This window comes from Pseudonaja textilis, chromosome 3 (genome assembly GCF_049901715.1).
Source record: "Pseudonaja textilis isolate UNSWEBS1 chromosome 3, rPseTex1.2, whole genome shotgun sequence".
Classification (NCBI taxonomy): Eukaryota; Metazoa; Chordata; class Lepidosauria; order Squamata; family Elapidae; genus Pseudonaja; species Pseudonaja textilis.
Window position 1 is genome coordinate 42,707,875 of NC_141992.1, and position 12,940 is coordinate 42,720,814.

The 12,940-nt window shown below is 43.4% G+C and overlaps 1 protein-coding gene across 1 annotated transcript in view; it reads right to left on the reverse strand.

Annotated features, from left to right (window-relative positions):
* The window catches only part of LOC113446113 (complement receptor type 1-like), a 164,413-nt gene extending 156,524 nt beyond the window's left edge, over positions 1 to 7,889 (reverse strand). Inside the window, exon 1 of the mRNA XM_087930360.1 lies at positions 7,813 to 7,889. Coding sequence (XP_087786486.1) covers positions 7,813 to 7,889 — 77 coding nt within the window. The remainder of the gene's footprint in view (positions 1 to 7,812) is intronic.
* Positions 7,890 to 12,940: the final 5,051 nt, after the last annotated feature.

The window sequence follows — 12,940 nt, forward strand, 5'->3', positions numbered from 1 at the left end:
CAAACAAACAAAACAAAACATCATTAGACATTAAAAACATAAAACCTCTTTCCATTATAAATCTTTACAAGGCAGGTAACACATTATTTTATATCACATACTTGTAATTTATCCCATTTCCATGTAGACACGTAAATTCCCTTTAACAAATTTCACATTATTTCTCTTTACTCTTATTTAATCACATTTCTTTTCTAATTTATCTGCTATTCAATCATCACATTTATATTTTCCTCTGGCTTGTTTACAATTGTTCTCATCTGGCATTCCTCCGAGATTTTATTAATTCTCAATTAAACACACACACATAAAACACAAAAACATAAAACTTCCTTTTAGAAAGTAACTTGGCCCCAGATTACCTCTTTTTGTATGGACTTCAGTTAAATTCATGCTCTTCTTATATACCATTACCTATCTTGTTTACCATTCTATATCTTCTATATAACTCCTCCCCACTTTTCCGTCTTCTTAATTCTATTTTATATATTTCATCTTGCTTTAAGACAATATTTTTATATCTTTTGTCCATTTTTCCATTTACATCTATCTCATTCCCAATATAAAAAAGGATAATTTCCCCTGAAGTCACTAATCAGAGTATGATGCCTTTCTATCATTCCCCTAAATTGAAGTTTGAAATAACACCTAAGTCCCAATCTGATTCTGCTTAGTACATTCTACTATTTCAAAAACAAATACTACAATAATAGGTCTATAATAATCAACACATTAGCCCATTAAACTCTATATTTAAACTAATATTTTAAACATTTCCTTTAATATTTTATTAAAACTTAAAATCATTCATTATTAAACATTTTAACATTGTACCTTAATATTTTAATCTTTTATTAAATCTTATAGAATTCTAATTGTCTATTTTTAATACAAATACCACTGCTACAATACTATCATGTGTACTTTGCAGAATCCCTTTTTTTTAAAAAAAAAAACCCATACATTACCCTTTGTCCCTAAATTTTTTTTTCTTTTTCCCATCTTGTTTTATACCTTTGTAACTTTTTCCCCCCTTTTCCCTTTCTTTCTTGGCCCACCTAGACTTTTTACCCACTCCTCTCCAAACCTCTGCCTTCTTGGCTTCCCCTTTCTGTTGCATTCTTCTTTCCTTTTGCTTTCTGGCATTATATTGTTTTTGCATCTTATTTTTCTCTTTCATAAATATTTTTTTATGTCTTAAGTCCTTCCTTTTCCCTCCTCTCTTTTTCCTTTCTTTCTTAATCACACCATTTAGTTTGACTTCCGGTTTGCCAGGCTTCGGTGACAGCAGGGATTCGCGTTTCTCCACGATCCCTGCTATGCTAGTCATCTTGGTGCGTCCGATCCTGACGGATCTGGAGGATAAGGCTGCCCTGTTGGGGTAGCTGAAGATAGGGGGGATCCGGACAGGGGTTGAGGGGTATCGCAGACCCCCTCCCCAGCCGGCAATAACCCCCTTTTCTCAAGGCAGTGGAGCGGCGGTCTTAATGGCCGCCACGAAGAAGCCGGCAACTGGATTAAGAATGTGCAGGAGGAAGAAGAAGGAAGTTTTAAAATGAAAGTTTTTTCTTGGCTGAACCAGGACTTTAAGGACATATCTAATACCTGGAAAATTACTATTCTTTCTGGATGCTACAATGTTCCCAATGGAGGTTTTCAGCGGCGAAGGAAAGTGTTGAAAGGGAAAGTTACTCTCCCTCCCTTATGGAACTAACAAATGGATATGGAAAATCTGCTTTCTAACAGAAGGTAAAAACTTAAAGCCCTTTGTTACAAGTGGGAAGGGAGAGGCTTGGAAAAAAAAATTATTTTAAGACTTTGTTGGAGGAGGTGCTTTGAAGATAAAGGTGCTTTGAAGGTGCTTTTGAAGCTAACTGCAAAAAAGATTTAAAATACAGATTGGGTTTTTTTCCCTAATTGACTTTACCCCAGGAAGAGAAACTGTAAAAGGAAGAAGTTTGTGCTTTGCCTGGACTGTTTGATGACTTTGGGACTTTGGGGAATTGTTTTAAGTTTGGAAATATTTGATTGGCTTAATAACAAGAAGAGGATACAGAAAAAGAAGAAGAAAAGGTTTATAATGGCTCTATCTATCGATGAACTAAAAAAACAATATCTAAAAATAAGGAAAGAAGGCAAGGATGCTATGGGAGAAGCCCTTTGTTTTCTAGATATGGCGCTTGCTATGTGTCAGCAAATTAAACAACAGTTGGAAGAAGTGGAGGAAGAAGAAGCCATTTTTAATGAGGTAGAGTTTCTAATTACACTCTGGTGACCTCTACTATTTATCAGCCATATTGTTGTATTACACCAGACCCTGGATGCCAATTGAATTGTATGTCCTCAATAACTTCCAATAATTGATATGGTGAAGTGTTGTAGGATACAGTCAGTAAGATAGCTAGAAAATTGGGCCTCTTTTTTAAAGTGTAAGGAAGTGGTCGCCAACCTGTGGGCCATGGTCCACTGATGGTCTGTGAGAAAATTTTGGTGGTCCACAAAGAAATGCCACACCCAAAGTAATTAATCCAGGCTGTGTAGGAACACAAGGCTGCACTGCCCACATGACCCGTGGGAATTCAAGGCTTGTATCGCTTGCATTGCAAACAACATGAGGTAGTAAGGGGAGGGGGGAAAGTGTGGAGGGGGGAAGCTTGCCCTACTTGCCCCAAGCACCTGGCCTGGCCACTGGGCTGCTTCTTTCCACTTCTTTCTTCGCCTGCTTTTGGCTGCATACAAGGAAAGCAACAAAAGTTTCTTACTCTCTCCCAAACTCTGCCAGGAATGAGTCTTTGGGACCCTGCAAGGCATCCTGCTCCAAGAGGCTGTGCAGGCAAAGACTCATTTCTGGCGGAGTTTGGCAGAGAGAAAGCAAGATTTCTGCTGCTTTCCTTGCATGAAGTCAAAAGTCTCTCTCTTTTTTTGTCTCCCCGAGAATGGAGCTGGAAATGCTATCCTATGATCCCAAATAAAGAACGATCGGAAAACTGGGTGGAGAATTTTCCTGCAGACATTTTTGGGGATTTTCCCAGGGTCTCTACAGGCAGAGACCCTGGGAAAATCCCCCAAAAAGTCTGCAGGAAAATCCCCCACCTTGTTTTCCTACCAATTGACTGTTCTTTATTTGGGATCGCAGAATAGTCTCTCTCTCTCCCTCTGAGAATGGAGCTGAAAAGCAGGTTAGGAATATGGCTGCCTTGGAGGGTGTGTGTGTGTGTGTGTGTGTGTGTGTGTGTGTGTGTGTGAGAGAGAGAGAGAGAGAAAGAGAGAGAGAGAGAGAGAGAGAATATTACCTCCAGCCTTCTCTGAGGTTAGATCAAATCTCTCTCTCTCTCCCCCCTCCCCCCCCCCCAAGGTCAGCAACCGTCAGTCAAAATTTATATTAGTGGTCTGTGGGATTTAAAATTATGAGTTTGGTGGTCCCTGAGGTCCAAAAGGTTGGCGACCCCTGGTCTAAGGTGAATTATCAAATTTCCATAAGAATAAATGGAGCCATCTATTAGAGGAATAAAGATAAAGAAGGAGATAAATAGATGAAGTGGAGAAAGAGACAGAAGCTTCCTGATGATGGGCTCCAGCACAAGTCTGAAAACATGGAAGAATAAACTTTTGATCCTGGTGACCAACTCAGATTACATCCTGCAACAATTATCCTGGGACATATATTTACCTTCATTTCCAACAGAAGCTCCTCTCTGATTTTCTTGTCAGCTTTCAAAATGTCAACTCTTCAGTCATTTTCCAAAACACCGGGAGGTTTTTATGGAGAGCAGACACACTTCTGTGGCGCTCTCTGATATGAAAGGTATGAAAATCCAGAATGCTGACTTTTAATCAAAAAGTCCAGCAGCAGCCGTGTTTGATAACAACTCAGGCAGAAGTCACTAGGGTGTGTGTGGACTTATTTAGAAAGCCTAGCTAGGAACTCTTGTAGCCTCTTCCAGGAAAACATTTTGAAACTGCCTCTCCTAGTTATCTCTGCTTGCCAATCTTACAAGGAGAGCAGAAACTCCCTTTGAAATAGTTCTAAAGAAGTGGCTAAAGGAGTCACAAAAAGGAAAACAAGTAACATCTATGATAGCATTCCCCAACCTTTCTGGGTTGGTGGCCCAGAGTCGGGGGGTGGAGTTGAGAAGAGGGTTTTGTGTGAGGGGCAAGTGCACATGTGCGATGCACAGCTTCATTTGTGTGAGTGGTGGGAACATGTGCCTGCTGCTTGCACCTGTGGGACTGCGAGCACCGGTGCCCACCACTTGCACAAGTGTGGCTGACGGTGCATGTGAGCACATTGGCCCACCAGTTGTGAATAGGCCACAGCTGAGTAATGGGCCAGGGCCCACATGTTGGGGACCTCTGATCTATGACACTGGTCACCTTAGCTGTGCTTTAATGGAGGTAATATCATTATTCTTTTATTGATGTAGAATAAATTTCTAGAATTTAAGGCTTAAAACTTATGAATTGTGTGTTATATCCTGAGTTGCTACTAGCTATATATGCATGATTTCATTATTTTATTTTTTGGTTGCATTCAAGCTTTCATTTGATAAGTAAAACTACTTTTGCTCTCTCATGAATTTAGTGTCATAACATTTCTTATATGAATCTCAACTATTCTATACCTCTAACAAAATAAATACAGTAAAAAGTTTTGAGTCCTTGGTCATTTGATCTTAGTTATTTTCTTGTACACATTTAATTACCCAACCAGATAATAGCATTAGTTCTAGAAGAGAATGAGGTTTGCTCTCAAGACTAATAACTTTCCCTTTGGTGGAAATATTGTTAGTGGTTCATTGATTAGGCTGTTGTTAATTGTTAGCTTGTTTGCCAGAGTTGGTAGAACCCTGATTGGGGTATTATTTGCTATTTGATTGTTGGACTAGTGTTAATATTGGTGTTAATCTCTGCTTCTCTGGATGTTGATTGCTGGTGAGGTGCTTTGGTCTTTTTGTTTTCTTTATGGTTTTTCAAAAATACATAAATTAAGATGAGTGTTGTCAATCCTCTTAACTTGACCTTCTGATTTCATTTATTTCAGGATCAGTCTGAGCAACCTGGACTCCAGGCTGGAATGAAACCCAGAAGATCACTAAAATGATATACTTCTGGTTGTATTTTAAAAAGAAAAATGCAGGGAGAAGTTGCTAGGTCAGAAAAGAAAAATAATAATTAGAAATATATGTGTTGGATATAAACCTCTATTTACAAGGTATTGTTACTGTTGTGCTATTGCAGCATTCATGGTAAAGGTAGCTCTAAAAGACATTAGAGGCCAACACAGCACTAAGAAAGAAATGTTTATTTTAAAATTAGTTCTTGTGTCTACATACATTTGCATTTTGATGCTTTAATTTTGTATATACATGTAGTCCTTGATCTACAACAGTTTGTTTAAGTGGCTGTTCAAAGTTAACTGCACTGAAAAAAAGTGAATTTTGATAGTTTTTTCACACCTACAACTGTTGTAGCATCCCCAAGGATGTAGGATCAAAATTCAGATGTTTGGCAATTGGCTCATATTTATAACAGTTGCAGTGTCCCAAGGTCATCATGTGATCATTTTCTGAAATGAATGGGGAAGCCAGATTCACTTACAATTGTATAACTAACTTAACAACTGAGTTATTTATTTAATCACTGTGGCAAGGAAGATTGTAAAATGGGGCAAAATCCACTTAACAACTGGCTTGCTTAGTAACATAAATTTTGGGGTCAATTGTAGTTGTAAGTTGAGTGTGTGCGTGTGTGTGTGTGTTTAAACAATTCAAATATTGCCCAACCCCAATAAGTTATGGTTGGGTTTTACTTAAAAACCAAGAAATATTAAAAAGAGAGATATAATATAAATCATATGTATCCAGAAGACAAATCCTATATACTAACAGTCCATAGCAGCTCAATGATCATCCTTCCCCAAGAGTAGGCAGCTTTTCAATGACTTTCTGAATGTCATGAGAATGGGAGCCACGTGGATCTCTTTGGAAATGCTTTTCCAGAAGGCAAGAGCTGTAGTACAAAGCATACCATCCAAGCCTAAAAGTGGAAAGCCCTCAGCCATTAGCCTTGTCAGAACTTAACCCAAGTATCTTCCTCCTTTTCTAGGATACGGGTGGCACTGAGTAGAAATATATATTTAGATTTCATCAGTATACTGTTGATATTGGATGCAAACTGATATTTCACCTCGCCCAATAGTTTCACACACATGGAAACACACACACACACACACACACACACACACACACACACACAGGCACCCTTAAATGTCTATATGTTCTGGAAGACCTGCCCATGGAAAGAAAAATTATTGGCAGTTTCTTTGCTGAGTAGGTGAGAGGGCACAGCAGCAGAATTGTCCAATTCGTGAATCTGATAGCCCGTTTTCTGGACTGAGTTCTTTGCAATTTGTTCCATAGAGTCTTAATTTAGCCAGTTTAAACAATGAGTGTGGATATGCCTTGAAATAACAACAATAAAAACACTGAACAAAACAGGCCTTTGAATTTGGAATGTAGAGCTAGTTTGGTGTATCAGACTAGAAACTAGGAGGCTGACTTTTAGTCCCCCCCACCCCTCCCCAGTTAGACACAAAGCCCAGGATGTCCTTGGGCCAGTCTGTCTCAGTGGTAGGAAGGTGGCAATGGCAAACTACTTCCAAAGTCTTGCCAAGAAAACTACAAGGATTTGTCCAGGCAGTCACCAGTGTCCAGAGTTGACACTGACTCAGTGGCACAAAAAATAAAAATTAAATTGGAATGCATGCCAATAGTTTGTTTCTTTACCAACAACCAAATGCCTGTTGATAATGATGCTGTAGCTACTAAACGGAAACTTGTTTTTTGGTAATGAGTTCTTTTTGGAAATGAACAACAGGTTTTAGTAATAAAAATCGTTTCCCTCTTTTTTCTAAAATTCCTCATTTCTTTTCATTAATATGTTTTCATTTGTCCTTTTGTGCATTGGAATGGAATTTGAATAGATTGTTTGTTGGATAATTTATTAGTTTTGTAACTTTCCAATGTGCAACATTTTTCTTCAGAAAGTTACATTGAAATAACTGAATTGTGAAAAATTTAAGATTAGCATGTATGTATCAAAGATCTAACTGTAATCCAGTTCTCAATAGCAAGAGAGGAAAAAAAAATATTTTCCCTGTTTAATTTGTGGATGAATAATTCTAAAAATTATAAGGCTACAGAGCTCAAACTATTAACCTCCCTATATAAAAGTACTAAGCAATATAAAATTCCCAAGAAAGTGATCAGCAGTTTTAAGGGATAGGAAGATGAAGGATAAAATATCAATTTCATCTTTAAATTTTGATGAGAAACTATCTGGCCAATTTTCCTTTGAAACAAAAATGCAGTAATTCCTTTAATATTGCAATTGTTCTATTTGTGTATTTTCTGCCAGTACCTATTTTTTCACTGAAAAGAAATGCAACGTTTTGAACAACTGGTTGTAATTATGAGGTTAATACTTTAGTGAAAACCACTTCTATATTTTTAACTATTCCATTTTAAAGAAATTAGGAGATGATAGATAGATAGATAGATAGATAGATAGATAGATAGATAGATAGATAGATAGATAGACAGATAGATAGACAGATAAAACTTTCAATGAAATTCACATTATTGATAGGTGAGCCTCCTGTTTTTCACTATATAATCATCTTTCAAATTTTACAATCTTCTTTATTTCACTTACATCCTAAGAGAAGATAGTATGAGGAACTTCCACACAACATGGGCAATAAACCTGCTGTTGAAAAAGCAGGAAAAAAGGGCTTTCCCAACCAATGCACACCTGCACGCAGCGCTTTTCAGCTGTCCGGGCAGCTCAGCAGATCGTAAATTGCACTTGCGCGACTCACGAATGCGCATGCGATGCAGAGCAACAGAACCGGTAGTTATACCAGTCGGATCCCATCCCTGGCTACCCCTTATTTCTGGTCATGGCTTGGCTTGGCTCAAAGATACAATTAGGCAGGATTTAGAATCTTTATTGCAGAGAAGCATAAATCCTGAAACACAGACTTAATTGACCATTCTAACACAAGGGCATGGAAACAACTGGAGTATCATATGCCAATCATATGCTAATTCCTTTCTCTCCTTACAATTTCAATTGTGGGGAAATGTTCTGATCAGGAAATCAGAAAATTATGATCAGTCATCAGTGATGGTATTATTGTCAACATTCCAGAAAACATCCACTCCAGCAAATAACTCCAAGACAAACATCTTCTCAAAAGTTCTGTTTATTTGAATAGTAACCTGGCACATCTGGGGAATCCTGAATCTGAAAGTTCCAGGCTTCCTTGCAATAAGTAAAAACTACAAAACCACCCCCCACAACCCATCATCGCATCACATGCTCCAATCACCCCAACTTGAGATTTCCCCTCACCCAGTTGCAGAATAACGTAACCTTGACTTAGAAGAAGAATGCTATTATGTCTAACCGCATACACTCCAAGGAACTCCCCCCTCCCATTTTCCCAGGCTCAAGAATATGGCAGCATGGAAGTGTCCAGTGTCAATATGGCTTCCAAAGCTGACAGTTATAACTATAGATGAACTTATTTTCAGCAAACCAGTCAGCTTCCATAAAGGCAGTTAGGGACATTTTTATTTGTTATTGTATTGGATAATATGATTTCAGCACACTCATGTGTGGTGTGGGATAGACATATGCACACTCCCCCAACCCAAGCACAAAAAAAATTAAGTGTGTTTCAACAAGTTTTGTTTTATCTTCAGCAGCTGATTCACCACTTTTCTTTGGATGCCTAAACAGGGAAGACACCAGTGTCTTGCTCAAGAAGGGATATAATGGTATATGTTTTTCATTCCTGATCCTGGATAGAAACAGCACTGATCTCTTTGGCTGATTATTTTTGTTGCAACATAGATGGTAGGAATGCACCCCTTCAGATCAGTAGTGGGGTTCAAATTTTTTTACTACCGGTTCTATGGGTGTGGCTTGGTGGGCATGGCTTGGTGGGCATGGCAGGGGAAAGATGTTCTGTATGGACATTAGCATTCTTGTAATCCTGCAATCCTGATTGGACAAGCGCACAGCAACCGGATTGGTCGAGCGCGTGGCACTGATTGGCTGTTCGGAATCGACCGCGATTGGCCGAGCCGATTGCGGGCAATTCGAATGGCTGTCATTGGCCGCGGCGCCCGGCACCAGTTCAATATAAGCTGCCGCATACCCAAACGGCGGCAGATTTTAAAAACCTAAATAAAAGAGCTAAACCCAGTCACTGCCTCGCGTCTTTCGTGATCGTATCAGCCGATACGACACTGGCGACGAGGGTGGGATTCTGAAGCAAGACCCACATCGCACGTGGCACGCGGAACAGCAACCGGCAACATGGCCAGCGGCACCGCACCACCCGCACCTTTCAACCAAGCTGCCGAGGACTGGGAATCCTACATCGATAGATTCCTCATGTTCTTGGAGAGCAGCAAGCTCAAAGACGCAAATGGGCAGAAAAAAAGGGCCGTGTTCCTGACCCACTGCGGGCCCGCAGTATTTAAGATGGCGAAGGCCCTCGCCAAACCCCTCGACGTAAAGGCAATGGATTGGGCCAACCTTGAACCCCTGCTGCGAAGCCACTAAGCGCCCGCCGTGCCCACCCTCATCCGCCGACACGATTTCTACTGGCGGGATCAAAAAGAGAGCGAGAGCATCAGCGACTTCATGGCTGATCTACGGGACCTCGGGGCCCTGTGCGGATTCACCAATCTCGACGAAGCCCTGTGCGACCGCGTCATCCTCGGCCTCAAAGACCCCGTCCTGCAGAGCCGGCTCATGGCGAGGGGCGACATATCCCTCACCGACGCCCTCGCTGAGGCCACCGCAGCGGAAGCGACCAGGAGATCAGCGGCCCGGATGCAGCAAGCGAGCACCACGGATCGCCCAGCCACGGCCGAGACGATCCCGACCCCCGAGGCAGTCTGAGACCACCCGCCGAACGACCACCTCCACACACCACGGCGACCTCGATTCCCCCACCGACTCCGAGGACGATGAGGAAGACATCCACCGGCTACAGATGGAACATGACCGGTGCGAGCAGCGGAGCCGCAAGTTGAGGTTCCAGTGCGCCAGGTGCGGCGGCGATCACCCACGGTCGGAATGCCAGTTCTTTGACGCAATATGCAGGCACTGCGACAAACGGGGCCACATCGCCAAGGTGTGCCATTTTAAAAGGAACTACAGCCCCCGGCGCCGAGACAGCCCGATGGAAAAGAAGCACCCATCACCTTCTTTTCAAGGACTCTCTCAAAACCGGAAAGGAATTACAGCCAGCTAGACAAAGAGGCCCTGGCAATCATCGCAGCCGTAAAGAAGTTCCATGAGTACCTTTACGGCAGGACTTTTTCCATCATCACAGACCACAAACCGCTGCTCGGAATCCTGGTGGGGGACAGGGCCACCCCGAACATCCTATCCCCGAGGATGACAAGGTGGTCCGAATTCCTCGCCGCCTACAGTTACCGGCTGGACCATCGCCCTGGTAAGTCAATCCCGCACGCAGACGCATTGAGCCGCACACTGCTACCCGACCTGGACGCTGACCCAGCACCCACCATGTCCACCCTGAGCATAGAGACCTTACCCAACCTCCCCCTAACCACGTCAGACATTGCCCTGGCAACAAATAAAGACAAATGTCTGGCGCGGGTCCTAAGGTGGGTGGAGAAAGGGTGGCCGGAAAAAGACGATGATGAACAATTCAGAACCTTCCGGAGCCGCCAAACAGAACTCTTCACACAAAAGGGCTGTTTACTGTGGGGGGACAGAGTCATAATCCCGGAAAAACTACAGAAAAGAGTCTTGGACATGCTGCATGAAGGGCACCCTGGCATCGTTAGAACAAAAGCCCTGGCCAGAAGTCACGCCTGGTGGCCAGGGATGGACAAAGAAATCGAAGCCTGGGTGGCATCGTGCAAGCAATGCCAAGAATCCAGACCAAGCCCCCCCGCCGCCCCAGTCCTAGAATGGGAAACCCCCAGAGGGCCATGGTCCCGGATTCACATAGATTTCGCGGGACCCACCAAAGGGCACACGTTCCTGGTGACGATAGACCCTTACTCCAACTGGCTGGAGGTAAGCAACATGAGAACAACCACCACAGAAGCCGTCATCAAGGAACTCAGCAAACTATTCGCAACCCACGGCCTCCCGGATGTCATCGTATCGGACAACGGCCCCCAGTTCACCGCATTACCCTTCAAAAGATTCCTAGCAGAACGGGGGATTCGGCACTCGTTGACAGCACCGGCTCACTCGGCGGCGAACGGAAGGGCGGAAAAAATGGTCCAGTTCACAAAAAAGACAATTCAAAAAATTGAAACCAGGGAAATACAGGACAAAATCAACAGGATGTTATTCATACAACACATAACCCCGAACACAACAACGAACAAGAGCCCGGCGGAGCTGCTGATGGGAAGAAAACTGCGATCACCACTCGACCGCCTACACCCCACATACAACCCAGAGAAACCCTCCGACTCCACCAGCAAACACCGGACATTCTCACCAGGAGACGCGGTCTATGCGAAAAACTTCACAGGGGACCCACTCTGGATACCGGCAATGATAACCCAGGTAACGGGTCCCTGCTCGTACCGGCTACTAACAAACGACGGGCGAGCATGGAAACGACACATCGATCAGCTACGATCGAGAACCACCGCGGGAAATACAACCGACACGCAAGCACACACAAACAGAGAACCAGGAACAGAGAGGGAACGCCAAAACACCAACCAAGAGGGGAGGGAAAACCCCAAAGAACAAAACAGACAAACCCATCAAAAAAGAAACCAGCAATACTCACCTACCGAAGCACCAGGGAACGACCCACTCGAAGCCTCGCCTGGAAGGAGCAGCCAAGCCAGCTCGACAAGCCCGGGAAGCCCAGGAGGGAGCTTCGGCGAGAGGCCCAACTCACCCTTCCAGGCGGTTCCATCGATGAGGCGGAGAGCGGCACAGATCCCGACCGAACCGGCCGGCAGCCAAGAGACAACTAATCTGCGCAGGTCCAGTAGGCAAGTAGGGAGCCCCGCCTACTTATGGGACTACGTTATGTAGGACCGAACCAAGAGGGGAGGGGTGTTCTGTATGGACATTAGCATTCTTGTAATCCTGCAATCCTGATTGGACAAGCGCACAGCAACCGGATTGGTCGAGCGCGCGGCACTGATTGGCCGTTCGGAATCGACCGCGATTGGCCGAGCCGATCGCGGGCAATTCGAATGGCTGTCATTGGCCGTGGCGCCTGGCACCACATACCCAAATGGCGGCAGATTTTAAAAACCTAAATAAAAGAGCTAAGCCCAGTCACTGCCTCGCGTCTTTCGTGATCGTATCGGCCGATACGACAAAAGATACAGTAAAATCTCCATTCCCTACCCACTTCTGGGGGAGTTACTACAAAATCCTATTCTTTCCCCGCTAATCTGCTTTCCAGCTCCATTCTCCTGTGCAGGGCAGCAAAAGAAGACCCAGCTGATCAGCTGAGACTCAGGAGGCAGAGAATAGATGGGGGTGGGGCCAGTCAGAGGGGGTATTTGCCGGTTCTCTGAACTACTCAAAATTTCCGCTACCAGTTCTCCAGAACTGGTCAGCACCTGCTGAATACCACCTCTGCTTCTGATCCCTCAGCAATGTTTGATACCATGCCCACCAAGCCACACCCATAGAACCGGTAGTAAAAAAATTTGAACCCCACTACTGATCTGAAGGGGTGCATTCCTACCATCTATGTTGCAATAAAGACTGGGTATCAGGACCATATTTTTACATTGGTTCCATACCTGCCCAAACTGGAAATTCCAGGTGGTTTTGTGAACAGTAGAAAGGCTTTTGTAAGTGATAAATTATATGAAAAAATGACGAGGGACAGCAATAA